This window comes from Hypanus sabinus, chromosome 7, assembly GCF_030144855.1.
Source record: "Hypanus sabinus isolate sHypSab1 chromosome 7, sHypSab1.hap1, whole genome shotgun sequence".
NCBI lineage: Eukaryota > Metazoa > Chordata > Chondrichthyes > Myliobatiformes > Dasyatidae > Hypanus > Hypanus sabinus.
In genome coordinates this window covers 108,890,727-108,917,883 of record NC_082712.1, presented here as the reverse complement: position 1 = coordinate 108,917,883, position 27,157 = coordinate 108,890,727, and the positions used below count along the sequence as shown (strand labels likewise).

General features: G+C 42.5%; 1 protein-coding gene across 2 annotated transcripts in view; it reads right to left on the bottom strand.

Moving 5' to 3' along the window:
• si:ch211-236l14.4 (SITS-binding protein) overlaps positions 1-27,157 on the bottom strand; it is a 155,334-nt gene that overhangs the window by 10,626 nt on the left and 117,551 nt on the right. The window contains exons 8-10 of one of the 2 annotated variants that reach the window (XM_059975360.1): positions 21,285-21,406; positions 9,128-9,307; positions 100-3,146 (exon numbers count right to left, since the gene is read on the bottom strand). In XM_059975360.1, the coding sequence (XP_059831343.1) occupies positions 2,925-3,146; positions 9,128-9,307; positions 21,285-21,406 (524 nt within the window). In that variant the 3' untranslated portion in view covers positions 100-2,924. Of the gene's footprint in view, positions 1-99; positions 3,147-9,127; positions 9,308-21,284; positions 21,407-27,157 lie in introns of those variants that run through there. The other variant, XM_059975361.1, reaches the window with a different exon arrangement.

The window sequence follows — 27,157 nt, the reverse complement described above, 5'->3', positions numbered from 1 at the left end:
CACTTGCCTCGAAGTCCAGTGCAGATCCCGCTACACCACTGACCATCTTCTTTCAAGAAGGTGAACCCTTGCAAGGCATCAGGCTTTGATGATGTACATAGTACGGCATTAAAAACCTGTGTCAACCAACTGGCAGGTGTGTTCAAAGATAACTTTAATCTCTCACTGCTGTGGTTGAAAATTCCCACTTGCTTCAAAAGGGCGACAATCATACCAGTACCCAAGAAGAGCAGGGTGAGCTGCCTCAACAACTACCACCCGGTTGTACTCACATCTACTGTGAAGTGCTTTGAGAAGTTGGTCAAAGCCAGAATCAACTCTTGCCCAAGGACCTGGGCCCACTCCAGTTTGCCTACAGCCACAATAAATCTGCAGCAAATACAGCTTTGGCTCTCCACTCAGTCTCAGATCACCTGGGCAACAGAAACAATTACCTCAGACTGCTGTTTATTGATTATAGCTCAGGGCTCAACACAATCATACCCTGAGTTCTAATAAACAAGCTGCAAAGCCTAGGCCTCTGTATCCCCCTCTGCAAGTGGAACCTTGGGAGACCACAGTCCGTGCAGTTTGGAAATAATGTCTCCTCTCTGACAGTCAATGCTGGCACACCTCAAGGAAGCGTGCAAGGAAGTGTGCTTACTGCTCTGCTCTCTCCGCAGCAGGAATTTCACCCTGGGGTCAACAGAACCCTCGGTTAATGGTAAGATTCCATTGCATAAAAAAGATTGGGAACTCCTGCTCTACACCCATGACTACGTGGCAAGGCACAGCTAACTTTGCCGATGACACAACTATTGTTGGCAGAATTTCTGATGGTGATGAGAAGGCGAGCTAGAAGGTAGCACAACAACAACTTCACACTCAATGTCAGTAAGACCAAAGAATTGAATGTAGACTTCAGGAAGGGAAAGTCAGGGAAACATCCACCAGTCCTCATTGAGGCATCAGCAGTGGAAAGGGTGAGCACTTTCAAGTACCAGGGTGTGAAGATCTCTGAAGATCTATCCTGGGTCCAACATATTGATGCATTTACAAAGAAGGCACCACAGCAGCTATATTTCACTAGAAGTTTGAGGAGATTTGGTATGTCACCAAAGAGTCTCGCAAATTTCTACAGGTGTACCGTGGACAACATTCCAACTGCTTGTATCGCCATGTACTGCATAGAATTGGAAAGAGCTGCAAAAAGTTATAAACTCAGCTAGCTCCATCATGGGCACTAGCCTCCCCAGCATCCAGGCAATGCCTCAAGGTGGTGACATCCCCACTAGGTTTGTCAGGCAGGATTTTCCCATCACCCAGGACATGCCCTGTCCTCATTGCTACTATTGAGGAGGAGGTACAGGAGTCTGAAGACACACACACACAATGTTTCAGGAACAGTTTCTTTCCCTCTGCCATTAGATTCGGAATGGTAAATTAACTCATGAACTCCATCTCAGCATTTTTCCCCTCTACCTATCTAATTTATATTGTAATTTATAGACTTTTCTTACAATGTACTGCTGCCGCAAAACAAATTTCACGACATATGCCAGTGATATTAAACCTGATCCTGAAACCCCTCTGCAGGATGTTCTGTGTCACTGGAAGGCCAGCAGTTATTACTGATCACCAACAACCCTTGAGGTAGTGGTGAACCATGTGGTCCTTCTGCTGAAGGTGCTTCCACAGTGTTCTTGGGAAGGGAGTCCACGGGATCTGACCTGACAATAATGCATCCCATGTTGCTTGACTCTGAGTGAAATACGAGATGGTGGTATTCCTCTATACTGCTGCCTATAACCAGATATGTTGGGGAGAAGAGAAGTATAAAACTTTCAGACTGTGGGTATGGTGATGGTGAGGGCTCCTTGGCTACAGTGCCACACACAGACACAGGTGGATAAAAACAGCTTGATACTGGGGTACTGGATAAATAGTGTTTCTAAATAATTCTAAACTCTACTGTTGATATAGACACACATAACACATGACCTTTTTGCAGGGAAAGGTGTATCCATGCTGACCCTGCCTTGCAAGTATTCTGTGTCTATCTTGAGCTGTCCTTGACTTGGGAGTATTTAATGTTACAGTGCAGAGAGAGTTTTCCTCTGTATCTAACCCATGCTGTCCTTGTCCTTGCAGTGTGTGGTAGGACAGTGAGGAGTCATGTGCTGACCCTCCCTTGGGAGTATTTATGAGACAGTGTAGAGAGTTTGAATTTCTATGATTGGTGCTGCCCCACCTTGGCAGTATATTGTGTAGAGTGATCTTGTTTCTGTCCTGTGCTTCATCTGCCCTGTGATGTTGGATGGGGTAGCACACAGGGAGTTTGACTTGACGTCTTATCCTGTGCTTTCGCTGGTGATGAGGGTGAGTGACTGAAATGGAGTTGTTTCATTTCTCAACCACATTTTTCTTTGTAAACTAAACATACCGTAAGCTACAGTTTTGCTATCTGAATGCCTGTGAAAAAAAAGTTAAAGACTATGGTGATGTGTGACTGTGCTGGCCCAGAATCGGGCCTGGTCCTGAAGCAGAGCCTGGGTCTGTTCAAGCATGGGCCTAAACCTGAGCTTCAAACTGGATCTGAGCCCTACTCCAAGGTCAACCTTGTTTTGGGCATGGGCTACTTCCTGTCCTGTACCTGATGAACACTCAGTTCAGCTATCACCAGTAAACAGTTCAGCCTCACAGGCAACATTAAGGCATGATGGTGGAAGGTTCGGGCCAGAACTGCTGCACAAATTACAACAGGTGATGGAAGAGCCAGTTTTTGCACCATTCCCCTAGGGAGCTGGTGATCACAGACTGGGCTGTTCCTTTGTCACAGTCCATTGACGGCACCTGCTGACACTTAAGACAGTGCAGGCAGCCAAGCTATTGTCAGTAGTGAAAGTCCTGTTGACTGTTCAAGAATGGTGAAGAGCTTTGGTCCCTCAGTCCTGGGATGTTGCTTGCTGGCTCTCTGTAGATGGTAGATCCCGGGGCTCCTGTCTGATGAAAACTGCCACGTCAACCAGGGCCACAGGGTAGTCCTGCAACAGGGTCCCACCATCAAACACCTGTGCTGTATTCACATCCTTCCACTGGTAGTTGCTTCCTGGTAGGTAGATGTTTCTATGGACTCTGCCCGGCTCCGTCACTGGTGCCACCAGTACCTATATATGGGAAGCATACTGGTTACAGAGTGGGCAGCAGACCAGCAGGAATCACTCACACTTCTATATATTTTCCCACAAAATGCAGCCATGCTGGAACTTCAGGCAAGGTTATGTCCAAAACCAGACATCAGAGGCAGATGCTGAGTAGTGTAAGGGACTTGTCATTGATGAGACTGTCGAGAACCCAGTCACCTTCACTTCTCTGCATGCGGAAGTATCATCAGTGTGGGGTTACCACTGACATCAGGCACTTGTGAGTGAGGGGTGAGCATTGCTACAAACTCTGCTGTGAAAACCTGACAGAATAGCCTCCTGTCTATTACTGTCAATCATGATGCTGAAAATATCTTTATGCTTCAGTTTAGTTTGCACCTAATCATTCATAGGCAGCACTGAGTTAATAGCATGTCAGGTCATGTTCCAGTCTGTGCTGAAAGCCACCACCTTACTCACTTTACCCTCTCTCTCGTCCCCACCATAATCTCGGTGCTCAGACTCCCACTGACCCCCAGTCATGAATAAGCCATGATTTCCTCCCATTTATTTAATTATTTATTTATAGATACAGCATGGAATATGCTCTTCCAGCCCAACGAGCTGCACTGCCCAGCAACCTACCAATTAAACCCCAGCCTAATCACAGAACAACTTACCTACTAACCAGTACATCTTTGAACCAGAGCACCCAGAAGAAATCCACTTGCTCATGGGAAAGATGTACAAGCTTCTTACAGAGGACACTGGAATTGATCTCCAAACTCCAATACCAAGCTGTGATAGTGCACACTAACCACTATGCTACCATGGCACCTGTCATGAACAAAATTATTGCCACAAATCTGTTCCCTAACTACTGAGTCCATCTTCTCTTTGATAACAGTCACAGGCTGAACCAGGCTAATTACAATCTTTGGGCTTCTGACCCTATATCCTTCACACCAAGAAAACTGGCTACTTCATTTATCCATGTCTGGCTCATCAAATGCTGAGACTTTTACCATGTTTCAGTCACCTCTGTGCTGTTTCATTCTTCACTGTCTGGGCTCACCTCTCTCCTATCACCCCACCTAAACATCAGATCACCTAGAACTCTGCTGCCAGTGCCTCAATTCCCATGTAGCCAGCACCCTGTAGCCAGCTCACTGTCCCACCAAGCAATGCTCCCCAACTCCAATCCAGTTTTCAGATTTAGACCATAAGACAAAGGAACAGAATTAGGCCATTCACTCCATAGAGTCTGCTCCGCCATTCCATCATGGCTGATTGTGGATTCCACTCGCCATATCCTTTGATGCCCCGACCAATCAGGGAATGATCAACTTCGGCTTTAAATATACCCATGGATTTGGCCTCCACCGCAGTCTATGGCAGAGCATTCCACAGATTCACCACTCTTTGGCTAAAATAAAGGGTCTGTTTTAAAAGGACACCCCTCAATTTTAAGTCTGTGCCCTTGAGTTCTGGTACATCCACCAGGGGAAACATCCTCTCCACATCCACCTTATCAAGTCTTTTCAACATTCAGTAGGCTTCAATGAGATCTCCCTGCATTCTTCTAAATTCCAGTGAGTACGGGCCTAAAGATGCCAAACACTCCTCATATGTTAACCCCTTCATTCCCGGAACCATCCTTGCAAACCCCATCTGGACTCTTTCCATCCTTTCTGAGATATGGGGCCCAAAACTGTTGACAGTACTCCAAGTGTGGCCTGTCTAGTATCTTTTAAAGGTTTAGTTTTATCTCCTTGCTTTCATGTTCTATTCTCCTTGAAATAAATGGCAACACTGTATTTACCTCTTTACCACAGACTCAACCTGTAAATTAACCTTCTGGGAGTCTTGCACAAGGACTCCCCAAGTCCCTCTGCAACTCTGATGTTTAAATTTTCTCCCCATTTAGATAATAGTCTGCACTATTGTTCCTTTTACCAAAATGCATTATCATACATTTCCCAACACTGTATTGCCTAAGTCCTCCTGCAATCACATTGCTTCCTCAGCACTACCTACCCTCCACCTATCTTCGTATCATCCCCAAGCCATAAAGCCATCAATTCCATTATCCAAATCATTGACAAAAAATACACTAAGTAGCAGTCCCAATACTGACTTCTGAGGAACACCACTAGTTACTAGCTTCCAACTAGAAAAGGCCCCCTTTATTCTCGCTCGCTGTCTCTGGCCTGTCAGCCATTCCTCTATCCATGCCAGTATTTTTCCTGTACGCCACAGGATATTAGCTTGTTAAGCAACCTTATGTATGACACCTTATCAAATGCCATCTGAAAATCCAATAAATGACATCCACTACCTCTCCTTTCTCCACCCTGCTTGTTACTTCCTCAAAGAACTCTAACAGATTTGTCAGGCAAGATTTCCCTTTGTAGAAACCATGCTGACTTTGGCTCATTAGTCTCCAAGTACCCCAAAACTTCATCCTTAATAATAGACTCCAACAATTTCCCAACCACTGAGATTATGCTAAATGGCCTATAATTTCCTGTCTCTTGCCTTCCTTCCTTCTTAAAGAGTACATGACATTTGCAATTTTCCAGTCCTCCAGGACCATGCGAGAATTAACTGATACTTGAAAGATCATGACCAATGCATCCGTTATCTCTTCTGCAACCTCTCTCAGGACTCTGGGATGTAGTTCATCTGGTCCAGGTGACTTAAGACCTTTAAGTTTGCCTAGTGGGTAATGCTGAGGAAACAGTGAGCCTGCAGAGAGACTCAGATCATTTAGGGGAATGGGCAAAGTGCCAAATGAAATACAATGTTGGAAAGTGTATGGTCAAGCACTTTGGTGGAAGAAATAAACGGGCAGACTATTATTTAGATGGGGGGAGAATTCAAAATGCAGAGATGCAAAGGGACTTAGGAGTAGTTGTGCAGGATACCCTAAAGGTTAACCTCCAGCTTGAGTCAATTGTGAAGAAGGCAAATGCAATGTTGGCATTCATTTCTAAAGGTATAGAATATAAGAGCAGGAATGTGATGGTGAGGCTCTATAAGGCACTCGTGAGACCACACTTGGAATATTCTGTGCAGTTTTGGGCTCCTTATTTTAGAAAGGGATATACTAACTTTGGAGAGAGTTCAGAGAAGATTCACAAGAATGATTCCAGGAATGAAAGGGTTACCGTATGAGGAATATCTAGCACCTCTTGGGCTATAACCCCTGGAGTTCAGGAGAATGAAGGGGGATTTCATAGAAACATTCTGAATGTTAAAAGGCCTGAATAGATTAGATATGGCAAAGTTATTTCCTATGGTAGGGGACTCCAGGACAAGAGGGGACGACTTTAGGATTGAAGGATGTCCATTTAGACTGAGATGTGGAGAAATTACTTTAGTCAGAGGGTGGTAAATCTGTGGAACTTGTTGCCTCGAGCGGCTGTGGAGGCCAAGTCATTGGGTGTGTTTAAGGCAGAGATAGATAGGTTCTTAATCAGCCAGGGCATCAAAGGGTATGGGGTGAGGGCAGGGGAGTGGGGAATGACTGGAAGAATTGGATCAGCCAACGATTGAATGGTGGAGCAGACTCGATGGGCCAAATGGCCTACATCTGCTCCCATATCTTATGGTCTTATTTTTTCCTTTGTAATAGCAATGACACAAACCCTTGCTCCCTGACACTCATGAGCCTCAGGCACACTGTTAGTGTCTTCCACAGTGAAGACTGATGCAAAGTACCCATTAAGTTCATCTGTCATTTCTATGTTCCCCATTATTTTCTAGTGGTCCAACATCAACTCTCACTTCCCTTTTACTTCTTTATATAACTGAAAAAACTTTTCATATCATGTTTTATATTATTGCCTAGATTGCCCTCCCATTTCATCTTTTCCCTTCTTACAGTTTTTTATGTTGCCTTTAGTTGGATTTTAAAGGCTTCCCAATCATCCAACTTCCCTCTCAGTTTTACCACCTATCTGCCCTTTACTTGGCTTTTACACAGTCCTCAACCTCCTTTGTCAGCCACGATTGCCTAGCCCTGCCATTTGAGAACAACTTCTACTGTAGGACGTATCTATCCTGCGCCTTTTGAATTATTCCCAGAAACTTCAGCTATCTCTACTCTGCTGCCATCCCCACCTGGAGTATCTCCCTCTAATTAAGCTCCTCTCTCATGCCTCTGTAATTCCCTTTATTCCATTGCAATGCTGATATATGTGACTTATGCTTCTCCTTTTCAAACTGCAGTATGGATTCAATCATATTACGATCACTGCCTAAGGATTCCTTTACATTCAACTCCCTAATAAGATCTGGGTTATTGTACAACACCCAGTCTAAGATGGCCTTTCCCTGAGCAGCTTCAAGCACAAGCTGCTCTAAGTGGCCATGTCATTGGCATTCAACAAATTCCCTCTCTTGTGATCTGACACCAACCTGACTTTCCCAATCCCCTTGCATATTTAAGTCTCCCATTACAATTATGATGTTACCTTTATTTTCCAGCTCCCTTTGCAATCTCAACCCCACATTTTGGCTACTATATGGAGGCCCATGTATGATTCCCTTAATGTTTTCTCTTACCCTTGCAAGTTTCTTAACTCCACCCTGAAGGATTCAACATTCTCTGAGCCTATGTCACCTCTTTCTATCAATGTAACTGCATCTCTTACCAACAGAGCGACGACACCGCCTATGCCTTCCTGCCTGTCCTGTCAATACAAAGTATATTCTTTGATATTAAGCTCCCAACTATGGGCTTCTTTCAGCCACGACTCAGTGATGCCCACAAAGTCATACAGCCAATCTCTAATTGCGCCATGACTTTGTATACCTTATTCCAATTACTACACCCGTTTAATTACAGGACCTTCAGTCCTGCATTCTTTGCCCTTTTGAATTTTGCCTCTGCGGTACAACTTAACTTTTTGCTCTGTCTGCATTTGTACCCAATCATCGACCTGTTCTTCATTACATTTATGTTACACCCATCATCTGCTTGCAAACCTTCAGGTTCATTCTCGGCTCTATCATACTGGTTCCCATCCCCCTGCCATATTAGTTTAAACCAATCCCAACAGCTCTATATAATCTGCCTACAAGAATATTGGGCCCGCTTGGGTTCATGTGCAGCTCGTCCCTTCTGTACAGGTCACACCTGCCCCAGAAGAGGTCCTAATTATCCAGAAATCTTAATCCTTGCCTCCTGCTCCAATTCTTCAGCCACACATTAATCTAGGGTTTCTCCTTGATCTCCTCTTCCCTTTGCCTTCCCTTCTGAAATCCCTTCCAATTCACCAAGGTCTCTGTGCTCCAGATTTCCTCTTGTGAATTCTTCATTCCATTCCCTCATTCCCTCAGTCCCACCATTCCCTCACTAAGCCACTTTGTCTCTGTTCCTTAAATCCAGTTTTGATGGGGATTTTAATTATAATCCTTTACTGCACGTCTTTAACCAAGGTTTTAGTCATAAGTCTCATCATTCTGTTTATGGCTAGTCAGTTTCTATCTTGTTGCTTTATTGTGAATTAATTCATGCTACACCCTCTTACGTTGTATGTAGTTGCACTCAACAGCAATAAAATCAGCCAAATTATAAAAAACAGCAACTAGAAATTACAGAACGTAGGTTAAAGATAAGGGAGAAGGGGTTTAGAAAGGATCTGAGGAAAAATTATTTCACTCAGAGGGTGGTTGGAATCAGGAACACACTGCCTGAGGGAATGGTACTTAGCAAGTATCAAGCACTTGAAGTGCCAAGGCATTAGAAAGCTATAAAATGTTGATCAAATGGAATTCGAGTACATGAGTATTCAATGGTGAACTTCAATACTGCAAGACTCTTTGTGGTTGTTGATATTGCATTATCAAGGCAATTATTTTCTCGAGAAAGCTGTCAAACAGACTAACAGTCAGAGACAAGCCTGGTCATTAACAGCTCATTAACAGCACACACTGACCCCCCCACCATCTGCTAGCTTATAACTGCCACACAAGTAAATTGATGAACCTGTTCTTACCTCGTCACCAATCAGAAACTCGTCATTGATTTTAAATGTATTTGGGTCATTTGGGCTGACCCACCAAAGCGGCCTAAACACAGGGTGCCCAAGGGATGCCCATTCTGCAGCATATTTCAACAGAAGTGGCACCACAAAAGCCTGATGTTTGTGTATATACGACCGGGTCACATTCACAACCTGAAACAGAGATTGCCATCAGCCACAGATCACTCTAATAGTCACTGTTAACTTGCTCAGGATGATTTATATATAGAAGCAAATTATAGAGCCAAACCTAATCAAGGACTTCAAATTCTTTGTATATAGATTAGCAGATATCAGGCTGGAATGTGAACAAGGGTTTGTATGGTTTGAATATAAAATAACAGACATGCACAAGTAAGTTCAAATGTGGAATACACTAGGGAGTTAGAACATATATTTTAGAACAATTGATGTCCAGTTTGAATATGAAATCACAGAATTCCTGTTTTTATTAGTTTATGGGTTGCTGACATCACTTGTACTACTGACATCATGGACAGTGCTGCAAAATAAATGCAGTTTTAAAAAAGAGCTATGACCAGCTGCCAATCCAGACATTGGAAGCTTGTGAGGAGGGAACTTCAATCAGGTCCACTACTGAAGGATAAAAAAGCAGCATTGGGTCATGGCACCCCAAAAGAGCTTTAACCAGCTATCAATCAATGTTTGGGATTGATTAGTAACAGCAAATTAAAGGAAGTCAGGGACAAGCACAGCAGCTGTCGGAGTGGACATAGAGTGGTGATTTTGAGGCTTTAGCTCTTCAAGACTCTCTTTCATCAAAGAGAGGCTTCACTCAGAGAAAACAAAGGAAAGAAAAGCTCAAGTTTTTTTTCCCCTTTTCTTCTTTATATCTGTTCAGCGGGGACAGTAGAGATGACAGACAGGATAGTGCAATGCTCACCTTGCGGGATGTGGGAAGGCAGTGAGACCCCCAGTGTCCCTGATGACTGCAAATTGTGAGAAGTGCATCCAGCTGCAGCTTCTAACAAACCACGTTAAGTTGGAGCTGGAACTGGATGAACTCCAGATCGTTTGGAAGGTTGAGTGGGTGATAGATAGGACACAGAGAAGTAGTTACACCCAAGGTGCAGGACACAGGAGACTGAGTGACAGTCAGGAAGGGGAAAGGGGTTAAGGAACCAGTTCAGAGTACCCCTGTGACCATCCCGCTCAACAACAGTATATCACTTTGGATACTGTTGGGGCCGGTGGGTGGTATAACATAACATAGGAACGTCATAGTGGTCAGGTTTCTGGCACTGAGTCTGCCTCTGTGACTAAGAAAGGAAAGGGGTACAAGAGGCACATTGTGGTGGTAAGAGATTCATTAGTTAGGGCAATGGACAGGAAGTTCTGTGGGCGAGAATGAGATTCCCAGATGGTGTGTTGCCTCCCAGGTGCCAGGGTCCAGGATATCTTGGACCGAGTCCTCAGCACTTTTAAGTGGGAGGGTGAACAGCCAAAAGTCATAGTCCATGTAGTTACCTGTGACATGGGTGGGACAACTGACAAGGTCTGCAGAGGGAGCTTAGGGAGTTAGGTGCTAATTTAAGGGCAGGAACTCCAGGGATATGATCTCAAGATTGCTACTCATGTCATGTACTAGTGAGGCCAGAACTAGGAAGAGTATACAGTTTAATATGTGGCTAAAAAGTTGGTGTAGGAGGAAGGGCATAAGATTTTTGGATCATTGGCCTCTCTTCCAGGGGTCTGTAAAAGGATGGTTTGGACCTGTAAAGAAAGGACAGTTTGTACCTGAACACAAGGGAATATCCTTGTGGGAAGATTTGTTAATGCTACATGGTGGGGTTTAAATTAGAGTTGCAAGGGGATGGGAACCAGAATGCCAGAACAGTTAGTGGAGAGATTGTGGAGGCAGATGTTGTAAGACTTCAAAGTTAGGAATCAAAAGGTTGAGCTTGGTGCAACCAGTATCCAAAGTTGCCAGAATTTCAATGCAAGTGATATGGTAGGAAAGGCAGAAAATAGCACTGAAGATAAGGTAGCTGGTTTACAAACAGAGGCAATGTGTAGTGAGGAGAGGCTGTTGATAGGGCAAAATTGCAGTGAACAGAATGAGTTGCAATATAAAAGGCAGACAAAATTGAAAAGGGTGAATACAGGACTGAAGGGGCTGTATCTGAATGCATACAGTACACAGAATAAGGCAGATGCATTTGCAGCACAATTGCAGATTGCCAGGTATGATGTTGTAAGCTGCACTGAATCTTGGCTGAAAGATTATAGCTGGGAGATTAATCTTCAAGGATATACATCATATTGAAAGGATAGGGAGGAAGGCAGAGGTTGCTCCGTTGGTAAAAAATGAACTCAAATCATGAGTAAGAGGTGACATGTGGTCAAAAGGTGTTGAATCTTTGTGAATAAAGCTCAGGAATTGCATGGGTAAAAAGACCCTGATGGAAGTTGAACACAGTAGTAAGTATGTGGTCTACAAATTGCAAAGAGAAACGGAAAATACATCCCAAAAGAGCAATATTACAATATGCAGGTAGATTGGGAAAGTAGGTTGGTGCTGGATTACAGGAGGGGGAATTTCTAGAGTGCCTACAAAATGGCCTTTTAGAGCAGCTCGTGGTTCAGCCAACTAGAGGATCAACTATTCTGGATTGGGTGCTGTGCAATGAACCAGAATTAATGAGAAAATATAAAGTAAAGGCACCCTGAGGGGCAAGTGATAATTATATGGTCTGATTCACCCTGAAATTTGAGAAGAAGCTAAAGTCAGATGTATCTGTATTATAGTGGAGTAAAGGAAATTACAGAGGCATGAGACAGGAGTTGGCCAGAACCGATTGGAAATGAAGACTGACAGGGATGACGGCACATCAGTAATGGCTGGAACTTCTGGAAGCAATTTGGAAGGCATGGGATATATTCCAAAGAGAAGAGGTATCCTAAAAGAAAGATAACCATGGCTAACAAGAGAAGACAAAGCCAATATAAGCCAGAGAGGGCATATAATAGAGCAAAAATTAGTGGGAAATTAGAGGACTGGGTTTTAAAAACCAACAGAAGGCAACTAAAAAAGTCATCGTTGGTAAAGATGGAATATTAAAGTAAGCTGGCCAATAATATTAAAGAAGATACCAAAAGTTTCTTCAGATACATAAAGTGTGAAAAAGAGGTGTATGGATATCAGACCGCTAGAAAATGATGCTGGAGAGGTAGTAATGGAGGATAAGGAGATGGTGGACAAACTGATTAAGTATTATGCATCAGTGTTCACTGTGGGAGAAACTAGCACTGTGGTGAAAGTTCCAGGTGTCAGGGGTTATGAAATGTGTGAAGTTACCATAACTGAATAGAAGGAGCTTGGGAAACTGAAAGGTCTGAAGGTAGAACCAAATGATTTACACCCCAGAGTTCTGAAAGATCTGGCTGAAGAGATCATAGAAGCATTGGTAATGATCTTTCAAGAAACACTATGTTCTGGAATGTTCTGGAAGACTGGAAAATTGCAAATGTCACTCCACTCTTCATGAAGGGAGAGAGGCGGAAGAAAGGAAACCATAGGCCAGTTAGTCTGATCTCAGTGGTTGGGAAATGTTGGAGACGATTATTAAGGATGAGGTCTCAGGGTACTTGGAAGCACATGATAAAACAGACCACAGACAGCATGGTTCACTCTAGTGAAAATCTTGTCTGGCAACTCTGTTGGAATTCTTTGAAGAAAGGAGTATTATGAACGAAGAGGATGAGCTTAGACCATGAATCAGTACCTGGAGCTGTGATGTTGGGGCCATTACAGAGACTTGGATGGCTCAGGGGAAGGAATGGTTACTTCGAGTGCCAAGCTTTAGATGTTTCAGAAAGGATAGGGAAGGAGGCAAAAGGGGTGGGGGTGTGGCATTGTTGATCATAGATAGTGTCACAGCTGCAGAAAAGGAGGAAGACATGGAGGGATTGTCTATGGAGTCTCTGTGGGTGGAAGTTAGGAACAAGAAGGGGGCAATAACTCTACTGGGTGTTTTTATAGACCACCCAGGGACATAGAGGGACAGATAGGGAGACAGATTCTGAAAAGGTGTAATAATAACAGAGTTGTCATGGTAGGAGATTTTAATTTCCCAAATATCGACTGGCATGTCCCTAGAGTGAGGGGTTTAGATGGAGTGGAGTTTGTTAGGTATGTTCAGGAAGGTTTACTGACACAATACGTCGATAAGCCTACAAGAGGAGAGGCTGTACTTGATCTGGTATTGGGAAATGAACCTGGTCAGATGTCAGATCTGTCAGTGGGAGAACATTTTGGAGATAGTGATCACAATGCTATCTCCTTTACCATAGCATTGGAGAGGGATAGGAACAGACAAGTTAGAAAAGTGTTTAATTGGAGTGAGGGGAAATATGAGGCTATCAGGAAGGAACACGGAAATGTAAATTGGGAACAGATGTTCTCAGGGAAATGTATGGAAGAAATGTGGCAAATATTCAGGGGATAGTTGCGTAGAGTTCTGCATAGGTATGTTCCAATGAGACAAGGAAAGGATGGTAGGGCACAGGAACCATGGTGTACAAAGGCTGTTTTAAATCTAGTCAAGAAGAAGAGCTTATGAAAGGTTCAAAAAACTAGGTAACGATAGAGATCTAGAAAATTATAAGGCTAGCAAGTAGGAGCCTAAGAGTGAAATTAGGAGAGTCAGAAGGGGCCAGGAGAAGGCCTTGGCGGACAGGATTAAGCAAAACCCCAAGGCATTCTACAAATCTGTGAAGAGCAAGAGGATAAGACATGAGAGAATAGGACCAATCAAGTGTGACAGTGGAAAAGTGTGAATGGAACTGGAGGAGATAGCAGAGATACTTTGCTTCAGTATTCACCATGGAAAAGGATCTTTGCAATTGTAAGGATGACTTTAAGGTAGACAGAAAAGCTTGAGCATTTAGATATTAAGAAAGAGGATGTGCTGGAGATTTTGGAAAGCATCAAGTTGGGTAAGTCACTGGGACCAGACGAGATGTACCCCAGGCTATTGTGGGAGGTGAGGGAGGAGATTGCTGAGCTTCTGGCAATGATGTTTGCATCATCAATGATGGACAGGAGAGGTTCCAGAAGATCGGAGAGTTGCAGATATTGTTCCATTATTCAAGAATGGGAGTAGAGATAGCCCAGGAAATTATAAACCAGTGAGTCTTACTTCAGTGGTTGATAAGTTGATGAAGAAGATCCTGAGAAGCAGGATTTGTGAACATTTGGAGAGGCATAAAATGATTAGGAATAGTCAGCATGCCTTTGTGAAAGGCAGGTCGTGCCTTACAAGCCTGATTGAATTTTTGAGGATGTGACTAAACACATTGATGCAGGTAGAGCAGTAGATGTAGTGCATATGGATTTCAGCAAGGCAATTGACAAGGTACCCCATGCAAGGCTAATTGAGAAAGCAAGGAGGCATGGGATCCAAGGAGACATTGCTTTATGGATCCAGAACTGGCTTGCCCACAGAAGGCAAAGAGTGGTTGTAGAAGGGTCATATTCTGCATGGAGAATGGTGACTAGTGGTGTGCCTCAGGGTTCTGTTCTGGGACCCCTTCTCTTTGTGATTTTTATGAATAATCTGGATAAGGAATTGGAGGGATGTGTTAGTAAATTTGACACCAAGGTTGGGGTGTTGTGGATAGTGTGGATGGCTGTCAGAGGTTACAGTGGAACATTGATTGGATGCAAAACTGGGCTGAGTAGTGGCAGACGGAGTTCAACCCAGATAAGTGTGTGGTGGTTCACTGTGGTAGGTCAAATATGATGGCAGAATACAGTATTAATGGTAAGACTCTTGGCAGTGTGGAGGATCAGAGGGATCTTGGGTCCGAGTCCATAGGACACTCAAAGCTGCTGTGCAAGTTGACTCTGGGGTTAAGAAAGCATACGGTGCATTGGCCTTCATCAGTCCTGAGATTGAGTTTAGGAACGGAGAGGTAATGTTACAGCTATATAGGACCCTGGTCAGACCCCACTCGGAGTACTGTGCTCAGTTCTGGTTGCCTCACTACGGGAAGGATGTGGAAACGATAGAAAGGGTGCAGAGGAGATTTACAAGGATGTTGTCTGGATTGGGGAGCATGCCTTATGAAAATAGGTTGACTGAACTCGGCCTTGTTTCCTTGGAACAATGGAGGTTGAGGGGTGACCTGATAGAGGTGTATAAGATGATGAGAGACATTGATCTGGATAGTCAGAGGCTTTTCCCGGGGCTGAAATGGCTAGCATGGGAGGGCACAGTTTTAATCTGCTTGGAAGTAGGTAAAGAGGAGACGTCAGGGATAAGTTTTTTTTAACGTAGAGAGCAGTGAGTGCATGGAATGGGCTGCCAGTGATGGTGGTGGAGGCAGATATGGTAGGGTCTTTTAAGAGACTCCTGGACATGTACATGGAGCGCAGAAGAATAGACTGCTATGGGTAACCTCAGGTAATTTCTAAGGTATGGACATGTTCGGCACAGCTTTGTGTCCAAAGGGCCTGTATTGTGCTGTAGGTTTTCTATGTTTCTAAATAACAAGCAGGATAGACAAAGGAGAATCAGTTGATGTTGTGTACTTGGATTTTCAGAAAGCCTTTGACACACATTAAGCTGCTTAACAAGCTACAAGCCCATGGTATTACAGGGAAGATTCTAGCATGGATAAAGCAGTGGCTGATTGGCAGGAGGCAGAGAATGGGAATAAAGGGAGCCTTTTCTGGCTGGCTGCAGGTGACTAGTAGTGTTCCACAGAGGTCTATGGTGGGACTGATTCTTATTACATTATATGTCAATGATTTGGATGATGGAATTGATGGCTTTTTTGCAAATTTTGCAGACTATATGAAGGTAGGTGGAGCAGCAGGTAGTTTTGAGGAAGTAGAGAGACTACAGAAGGACTTGGATTGGAAGAATGGGAAAAGAGATGGCAGATAGAATAGTGTCAGGAAGTGTATGGTCATGCATTCTGGTAGAAGACTTGTGAGCCCTTGTGCAGGATTCCTTAAAGGTTAATTTGCAGCTTGAGCCTGGTGAGGAAGGTAAATGCGATGTTAGCTTTCATTTCAAGAGGATTAGAATATAAAAGGGTGTAATGTTGAAATTTTATAAAGCAGTAATGAATTCTTACATCCTTCACATACATGAGTAGTGAAAATTTTTACATTACATCTGTCTAAATGTGCATTTTATAGTAATTTGTAATAAATTGTATGTACTACAGGACAATCAATAACATAGAAATACAATTGTATCAGCCTGAATTAATCAGTCTGATGGCCTGGTGGAAGAAGCTGTCCCGGATCCTGTTGGTCCTGGCTTTTATGCTGCGGTACTATTTCACGGATGGTAGCAGCTGGAACAGTTTGTGGTTGGGGTGATTTGAGTCCCCAATGATCCTCCGGGCCCTTTTTACGCACCTGTCTCTGTAAATGCCCTGAATCGTGGGAAGTTCACATCTACAGATGCGCTGGGCTGTCTGCACTACTCTTTGCAAAGTCCTGCCATTGAGGGAAGTACAGTTCCCATACTAAGTAGTGATGCAGCCAGTCAGGATGCTCTCAATTGTGCCCCTGTATAAAGTTCTTAGGATTTGGGGACTCATGTCAAACTTCTTCAATGTCTGAGGTGAAAGAGGTGCTTTACTCACCACACAGCCGGTATGTACAAACTACGGGAGATCCTCGGTGATGTGTATGCCAAGGAACTTAAAGCTGTTCACCCTCTCAACCCCACATCCATTTATGTCAATAAGGATTAGCCTGTCTCCCTTCCTCCTGTAATCCACAACCAGCTCCTTTGTTTTAGCAAGATTGAGGGAGAAGTTGTTTTCTTTACACCACTGTGTCAGGGTAACGACTTCTCTGTGGGCTACTTCACTATTATTTGAGATAAGGCCAATCAATGTAGTATTGTCAGCAAATTTAATAGCAGATGGGAGCTGTGGGTGGTGACACAGTCATGGGTATGCAGAGAGTAAAGGAAGGGGCTCACTTGGAGTATTGTGAGCAGGTTTGGGTACTTTATCTTAGAAAGTATGTGCTGAAACTGGAGAGGGTTCACGAAAATGATTCTAGGATTCAATGGCATCACATAAAGAATGTTTGATGGCTCTGGGCCTGTATTCACTAGAATTCAGAAGAATGAGGGGTGACCTTATTGAGGCCTGTTGAATGGAGAAAGGCCTTGGTAGAGTGGATGCTGGAAGGATGTTTCTTATATTGGGAGACACAGCCTCTGAATAGAGGGTGTCCTTCTAGGATGGAGATAAGGAGGGATTTCTTTAGCCATAGAGTGGTGAATCTGGAATTCTTTGCCACAGGCTGTTGTGGAGGCCAAGCCTTTATGTATATGTAAGGCAGAGTTTGATAGATTCTTGATTGGTCTGGGCATGGCATACGGGGAGAAGGTGAGAGATTGGGGCTGAGAGGAAAATTGGATCAACCATGATGAAATGCCAGTAGAGACTTGATGGGCCAAATGGCCTAATTCTGCTCTTATATCTTTTGGTCTTATTATCCATCCATAATTGCAACTGAATTGAGGGATCAGTTGGGGAGTCAACCTCAAGGTTAGGACTGGTATCACAGAAGATTTCCTTTCCTGAATGACAAATCAAATAGATTTTTCAATTATTTTATTGTGTGACTGAAACTGGAGAGATGGTTACAATGGAGGGCTTTACATTCCTGAGGAATACAGATAGTTGCTGGGGTAAATGGGACCTCAAAATACCAGACAGGTCACGTCTTAACAGCGATATGACCAATACCCTTGGGGTATTGCTTGTGCTTGTGCTGCTGGGAGGGCTAAACTTGTCTGACAGGGAGGTGTACTGTAAGCAGAGTCAAGGGGATAAAAGCTAAGCTAGAGATAGAAGGTAGGGAGGACTTGGGAAGTTTATTTTTAAAAGTCAGTAGTGCAGAGCAATGGAGCAATGACACAGGCAATGAATGATAACTATAGTGAATCAGGAAGGGGATAGATTAGCATACATCAGCAAATAAAGTTGAAGTGAGTAAAAGATGATAAGATAAATTAAAGACAAATGTGCAAAAAGAAATGCAAAAGACAGATCACACAAGGTTGGATGAATGTGTGGATTTTATGGGGTAAAAACTGTAAGTAATAAATATACATGGTATATTATCTTAGGCAGTACCTCCAGATCAGGCTCCATTCTAGTTTTGTGGATTTTGAGCTGTCTGTATATGTAAAGCTTGTGAATGATGAATGTATAGAGTGATAAATAAGATTAGTCTACTGCAGGCACAAACAGCTGCAAGGGAATATGATGTGGTGTTAATAACAGAAACTTGGCTCAAAGATAAAGTAGGTGTAAGCATTAGATATTCCTGGATAGAAGGTGTTCAGGCAAGATAGGGAAAGAAAGAAAGGAGGGGTGGCTGTGTTGATTAAAGAAAGTATGCCGTAGAGAGCAAAATGTGTAGAGGGGTCAGAGACAGAAGAAACAGCTGAAGGAATTTTCTATAGGTTACCAAATAGGAGAGACATTTTGGAACAATTATGCAGGAAAAGTAGAGAAGTGCAAAAATGAGCTATAACTGGAGTCTTAAATCATCCCAGCATAAACTGGGTTAGCAATAGTGTTAAGGGCAGAGAGGCTAAAGCATTTCTAAATCACATCCAGAATTCTTTTTTTAAAGTTTGATTTTGGTCCTACAAGGAAGGAGCAATGCTGGATCTGATTCTAATGAATATGATAAGTCAAGTTTTAGTGGGGTAACATTTAAGAGAAAATTATCATAAGATTTAGGTTGGGTATAGAAAAGGAGAAGGCATGATCCAAAGTAATAAAACTAATTAAAGGAAAGTCCATTCAATAGAATGAATGCGTCTCTGACCCAGGTGAACTGCAACCAAAAGTTGACTGAACAATGAAGAAGGGTGGTTCAGACACAGTTGTGGCATATTTCCAGGGACAAAAGAAGGATGAACAAATCCTGAGCTCCCTAGATGAGTAAAAAAAAAATAATAGATGACAAAACTGATACAGAGGCAAATAATGAAAAAGAAGCTACATTGATGTATTTGGTTACAAATGCCAACAAGCACTCAATTGATTACAAACGAATCAGAGGGGATTCTGATTCTAAACTAAGAGAGTCACTTCTATGAGAATAAGATTAGATGTCAACATCAATGAGAGTCTAAATGTGTTTTACAGGCATATAAATTGTAAAGGAAAAGGTAGGGTCCTAAGGTGAGGACAAGTGTATGAAGGCCAAGGGTCACAGAGGTTACTAAATAAATAATCTGAATCTGTGTTCACCGGGGAAGAGGGTGCTTCTAAAGTACAAGTGAAGGAGGAAATACACTGCATAAACACGGAGGTATGAGAAAAGTTAGCTGAACTTACAGTCTGTAAGTCATCACAACCAAATGAGATGCATTCTAGGATTTTGAGGGAAGTTAAGACAAAATTGTGGGGGCACTAATCATAATCTCACTGTGTTCTTTGGATACTGAGATTAGAATCAGAATCATATTTAATATCACTGGCATATTGTGTTGTTTTGCAGCAACAGTAAATTACAATACATAATAAAAAACTACAGATTATATAAAATATATGTACGTGTAATTAAATAAATAGTGCAGGAAGAAAGGGAAAATACTGGGATAGTGTTCATGGGTTCATCATCATCTATTCAGAAATATGATGGCAGAGAAGAAGAAGCTGTTCCTGGAACATTGATTGTGTGTCTTCAGGCTAATGTACCTCCTCCTTGATGGTAGCAATGAGGGGAGGGCATGCTCTGGGTGATATTGTCCTTAATAATGGATACTGCCTTTTTGAGGCTTTGAAGGTGTCCTGGACAGTGGTAAGCTAATGCCTATGATGGAGCTGACTGAATTTCAACCTTCCACAACTTTTTCTGACTCTGTGCAGTGGCCTCTCCATACCAAACAGTGATGCAAAAATCATAGTGCAAAAGGATTGGGAAATAGCCAAAGTTACTCCCTTGTTTGAAAAAGAGGGTAAGGTTAAGTCCAAAAAGAGCCCCAGTTCAACCTCAGTGGTGGGAAAGCTTTCAGATACATTGATCTGGGATAGAAACAATAGTTACCTGTGGAGAAAAGAATTGCCTTAGGCAAACCAGCATGGATTTTTAAGGGGAAACTGTTTAACCAATTTATGAATATTTTTGAAGAGATAACAGAGAATTTATGAGAGTGGTGCAGTTGATTTCATATAGAAGGCCTCCAGAAGGCCTTTGATAAGATACCACATATGCATCAGCAAAGTTGAAGTGCATGGTATAAAAGGGACTGATAGCATGGATATGAAGCTAGAGGAAAGTAAAGACATTCTACAGAGATGAGTGTTGGAGCTACTGATTTTTTTGTTGTTCTAAATTAATAAGTTAGACTTAGGGATACAAATCACAATTTCTAAATTTGTAGATGGAATGTAACTCAGCAGTATTATGAATTGTAACAAAGATCACGATCAATTGCAGCTGGATACAAAGGCTAGTGGAATGTGCAGACATGTGGCAAACAAAGTTTAATATCAAGAAATAAGTGAAACTTTTCAGTTGGAGAATGAGACTATGTTTGAACGTACACGTGACAAATGAAGTTAATCAGAGGAAACAATATGGAACAAATGATGCTATTCTAAAAGCAGAGCAGAAGCAGAAGGCACTGGGAGGATGTTGGCAAGTTATTGACAATGGCAGGTCAGGTTCAGAAATTAGTTATTAAGGCATACACAGTTCTGGGTTTTTATCAATGGAAGTTTAAAAACAGGGAAGCCACACCAGAGCTTAGTAAAATATCAATCCAGCCTCAATTATGGTTATTTCATTATAAGAAGGATGTTAAGTCATTAGAAAGGGAGCAGCAAAAATACCACAAGAATAGTTTCGAGGATGAGGGATTAAAAATAAGGGTAGGAGAGGCTGGGACTTTTTTTATAATTGATAAAAGCTGAGGGAAATCTGATAAACGTGTATAAAATGATGTTGAGTGCATGCAGGATGTATTATGGGAAGATACCTCCAGCAGTGGAGGAGTTGAGGATTAGAGGTCACCTTCCCACATTATAACCTCTTTCCGTCACTCTCCCAACCTCTCTCATACATTCCCACCTACCCCCACCATTTTCCACTGTCTCCGACACATACCCAGGTCTCCCCAAATGCCCATGGCGGCATGCTGAAAGACATCACAGGTAGATAAGTTACAACCTGCAGCCACCGGATAAACAGCTCCTCGTCTGCAAGAAAGCCATTTGTCAGAGAACCTCCTGAAAGAACAAGTGCATAGAGCAGAGGTCAGCCAATGGATTGACCTGGAAACACAAGTATGTACAAGTTTCTGTTATACAGAAGTACAGCACAGAAACAGGCCTTTCAGTCTATTTAGTTCATGCCAAAACCATTAACACTACCTACTCCCATCAGTCTCACCAGCACCATAGCTCTCCCCTACCAACCATGTACCTAACCAAACTTATCTTAAATATTGAAATCAGGCTTGCATGCACCACTTGTGCTGGCAGCTCATTCCATATTCTCATGACCTTCTGAGTGAAGAAGTTTCCCCTCATGTTCCCTTAGTTTTTTCATCTTTCAGCCTTAACCCATGACGTCTGGTTGTAGTCCCACCCAACCGTAGTGGAAAAAGCCTGCTTGTATTTACCCTATCTGTACCCTCAGAATTTTGTATACCTCTGTCAAATCTCCTCTCAATCTTCTACATCCTAAAGAATATTCATGGAGAAGGATAGGACTGGACCGAGGGTTGAGATTTTTGATTGGAGAAAGGCTAACTTTGAGGAGATAGATGAGAAAGGATTTAGAAGGAGTGGATTGGGACAATTTGTTTTATGGGAAGGATGTAATAGAGAAATGGAGGTCATTTAAAAGTGAAATTTTGAGGGTACAAAATCTTTATGCTTCTGTTAGGTTGAAAGGAAAGGTTAAAAGTTTGAGAGAGCCATGGTTTTCAAGGGATATTGGAAACTTGGTTTGGAAAAAGAGACAGATTTACAGTAAATATAGGCAGCATGGAGTAAGTGAGGTGCTCGAGGACTATAAAGAATGTAAAAAAAATCTTAAGAAAGAAATTAGAAAAGCTAAAAGAAGATGCAAGGTTGCTTTGGCAAGAAAGGTGAAAATAAATCCAAAGGGTTTCTACAGTTATTATTAATAGCAAAAGGATATTGAGGGATAAAATTGGTCCCTTAGAGAATCAGAGTAGACAGCAATGTGTGGAGCCAAAAGAGATGGGGGAGATTTTAAACAATTTATTTTCTTCACTAAGGAGAAGGATATTAAATTGTATAAGGTAAGGGAAACAAGTAGGGAAGTTATGGAAACTATGATGATTAAAGAGGAGGAAGTATTAGCACTATTAAGGAATATAAAAGTGGATAAATCTCCGGGTCCTGACAGGATATTCCCTGGGACCTTGAGGGAAGTTGGTGTAGAAATAGCAGGGGCTCTGACAGAAATATTTCAATTGTCATTAGAAACGGGGATGGTGCCGGAGGATTGGCATATTGCTCATGTTGTTCCATTGTTTAAAAAGGGTTCTAATAGTAAACCTAGCAATTATCGGCCTGTAAGTTTGATGTCAGTGGTGGGTAAATTAATGGAAAGTATTCTTAGAGATGGTATATATAATTATCTGGATAGACAGGGTCTGATTAGGAACAGTCAACATGGATTTGTGCGTGGAAGGTCATGTTTGACAAATCTTATTGAATTTTTTGAAGAGGTTACTAGGAAAGTTGACGAGGGTAAAGCAGTGGATGTTGTCTATATGGACTACAGTAAGACCCTTAACAAGGTTCCGCATGAAAGGTTAGTTAGGAAGGTTCAATCTTTAGGTATTAATATTGAAGTAGTAAAATGGATTCAACAGTGGCTGGATGGAGAGATGCCAGAGATTAGTGGTGGCTAACTTTTATCAGGTTGGAGGCCGGTGACTAGTGGTGTGCCGCAGGGATCTGTACTGGGTCTAATGTTGTTTGTCATATATATTAATGATCTGGATGATGGGGTGATAAATTGGATTAGTAAGTCTGCAGATGATATTAAGATTGGTGGCGTTGTGGATAAAGTAGTAGGTTTTCAAAGCTTGCAGAGAGATTTAGGCCAGTTAGAAGAGTGGGCTGAACAATGGCAGATGGAGTTTAATGCTGATAAGTGTGAGGTGCTACATTTTGGTAGGAATAATCAAAATAGGACATACATGGTAAATGGTAGGGCATTGAAGAATGCAGTAGAACAGAGTGATCTAGGAATAATGGTGCATAGTTCCCTGAAGGTGGAATCTCATGTGGATAGGGTGGTGAAGAAAGCTTTTGGTATGCTGGTCTTTATAACCAGAGCATTGAGTATAGGAGTTGGAGATGTAATGTTAAAACTGTATAAGGCACTGGTGAGGCCAAATTTGGAGTATTGGGTACAGTTCTAGTCACCAAATTATAGGAAAGATGTCAACAAAATAGGGAGAGTACAGAGGAGATTTACTAGAATATTACCTGGGTTTCAGCACCTAAGTTACAGAGAAAGGTTGAACAAGTTAGGTCTTTATTCTTTGGAGCGTAGAAGGTTGAGGGGGAACTTGATAGAGGTATTTAAAATTATGAGGGGGATAGATAGAGTTAATGTGGATAGGCTTTTCAATTGAGAGTAGAGGAGATTCAAACAAGAGGACATGTGTTGAGAGTTAGGGGGCAAAGGTTTAAGGGTAACACGAGGGGAATTTCTTTACTCAGAGAGTTGTAGCTGTGTGGAATGAGCTTCCAGTAGAAGTGGTAGAGGCAGGTTCAATATTGTCATTTAAAGTAAAATTGGATAGGTATATGGACAGGAAAGGAAGGGAGGGTTATGGGCTGAGTGCAGGTCGGTGGGACTAGGTGAGAGTAAGTATTCGGCTCGGACTAGAAGGACCAAGATAGTCTGTTTCCATGCTGTAATTGTTATATGGTTTAATGCAGTCTTAACCTATTCAATCTTTTCTTATAACTCAGATCCTCCAGACCCGGCAATATCCTTGTAAATTTTCTCTGTACTCTTTCAACCTCATTTTATTTCTTTCCTGCAGGTAAGTGACCAAAACAGCACACAATCCTCCAAATTAGGCCTCACCGACTTCTTAAACAACTTCAACATAACATCCCATCGCCTGAACTTAATACATTGATTCGTGAAGGCCAATGTGCCCAAAGCTTTCTTTATGACCCAATCTACCTGTGACATCACTTTCAAAGAATTATGTACTGGTATTCCTAGATACCTTTTTTCTACGACACTCCTTGGTGCCCTACTGTTCACTTTGTCAGACCTACTCGAGTTGGTCCTACCAAAGTGCAAAACCATATAACCATATAACAATCACAGCACGGAAACAGGCCATCTCGGCCCTCCTAGTCCATGCCAAATTCTTAATCTCACCTAGTCCCACCTACCCGCACTCAGCCCATAACCCTCCACTCCTTTCCTGTCCATATACCTATCCAATTTTACCTTAAATGACACAACTGAACTGGCCTCTACTACTTCTACAGGAAGCTCATTCCACACAGCTATCACTCTCTGAGTAAAGAAATACCCCCTCGTGTTTCCCTTAAACTTCTGCCCCCTAACTCTCAAATCATGTCCTCTCGTTTGAATCTCCCCTACTCTCAATGGAAACAGCCTATTCACGTCAACTCTATCTATCCCTCTCAAAATTTTAAATACCTCGATCAAATCCCCCTCAACTTTCTACGCTCCAATGAATAGAGACCTAACTTGTTCAACCTTTCTCTGTAACTTAAGTGCTGAAACCCAGGTAACATCCTAGTAAATCGTCTCTGCACTCTCTCTAACTTATTGATATCTTTCCTATAATTCGGTGACCAGAACTGTACACAATATTCCAAATTTGGCCTTACCAATGCCTTGTACAATTTTAACATTACATCCCAACTTCTGTACTCAATGCTCTGATTTATAAAGGCCAGCGTTCAAAAAGCCTTCTTCACCACCCTATCTTACATGAGACTCCACCTTCAGGGAACTATGCACTGTTATTCCTAGATCTCTCTGTTCCACTGCATTCCTCAATGCCCTACCATTGACCCTGTATGTTCTATTTGGATTATTCCTGCCAAAATGTAGAACCTCACACTTCTCAGCATTAAACTCCATCTGCCAACGTTCAGCCCTTTCTTCTAACCAGCATAAATCTCCCTGCAAGCTTTGAAAACTCACCTCATTATCCACACCTCCTACCTTAGTATCATCGGAATATTTACTAATCCAATTTACCACCCCATCATCCAGATCATTTATGTATATTATAAACAAATGGGCCCAAAACAAATCCCTGAGGCACCCCGCTAGTCACTGGCCTCCATCCCAATAAACAATTATCCACCACTACTCTCTGGCATCTCCCATCTAGCCACTGTTGAATCCATTTTATTACTCCAGCATTAATACCTAACGACTGAACCTTCCATTTTTTGAGGGTAAGATTTGACTGGGAAAGCTCTTTTTAGAGAAAGCTCTCTATGTCAAACTATGTCAGTTTGATTGATAGGATGGATAGTCAGTCAGTCTTTTTCCCGAGGGATGAAGTGCCTAGACATAGAGGGACATAGAATCAAGGGTCGGTGTCACAGCAGGAGACTCGGTGTCGTCAGGGAGGCCAGAAAATCTTTTGTTGCAAGCCCAAAGACCCGAGGTCTTTGTGATCTTCAGGCACAGAGCTAATAAAAAGCAATGAAATGAACTTCGTAACATCGTCAACCAGTGGGTTGTTGTTATGCCTCCCGCTCGCTGTGAAAATGGGGCACACCTCCCTCTCCCTTATTAGGGAGAGAGGGAACCTGTGGGTTGCCGAAAGCTGGATGAAATGCAATAGTCTTTGGGGTAACTGCAAGGTCTGTGTCCTTGCTATCACTTAGCTCACGCTTGTGCTCATTAGCAGGTGTGCTTTTTTTGCTGAAGGGAGTGGGAGGGGGGAGGCGGGATCATTGCTCACTGCCGCTTATGTGCAGGGGGGGAGCTGGGTGGAGGACTCTCTCGTTTAACTGTTGTTCATTCTTTGGGGCACTTCTCTGTTTTTGTGGATATTTGCAAAGAAAAAGCATCTCAGGATGTATATTGTATACATTTCTCTGACATTAAATTGGACCTTTGAACCTTTGAAAGTTTAAGATGAGAGGGATGGTATTCAATGGGGATCTGAATGGTGATTATCTGGAATAGCTGCCAGAGCAGGTAGTGGAAGCAGATAAAAATCACATTTTGTGAAAAGTATTTGGAAAGGTACTTGGATGGGACACTTGTAATGGGAAGCAAGCAGACGTGTTTAGCATAGATAGGCACTACGATTAGTACTGAGGTGGGCTGAAAAGGCCAATTTCTCTGTTGTCCATTTTTCTGATGTTCTGAATGGCCTCTTTCTGTGTTGTAAATTTTCTGTGAGGGCCCTCATTTATTTAAGTTTATCTTATATATAGCCTCTCATTTGGAACAGTTTGGTCAATATCCATTGACCACATTCTATAGTTAACTAGGAACACAACTGCCTTCATGGAGTTCAGAAGTACAAAAGCAAGAAACCCTTTTCTCAAATTATATTTGTTTGTCACATGTCATAAACACATAAGATTCTGCTGGAAATCTTGAGCAACACACACAAAATGCTGGAGGAACTCACAAGTCAGGCAGCATCCATTGAGGGAAATACACATTTGACATTTGGGACTGAGGCTACTTGAGGACTGGAAGTCTCCAAACAAATGGCATAAACATTGATTTCTTTAACTTCTGCCACCTTCCCCTTCTTCCTTTCTCCTTTCCCCATTCTGGTTCCTCTCTCAGTGCTTTTCTTTTCCTTTCTGCCCATCTCTTCCCTCTGGTACCCCTCCTTCATCCCTTCCCTTTCTTTCATGGTCCACTGTCCTCTCCTATGTTCCTCCTTCAGCCCTTTACCACTATCACCTATCACCTCCCAGCTTTTTACTTCATTCCTCCTACCCTGACCTGCCACC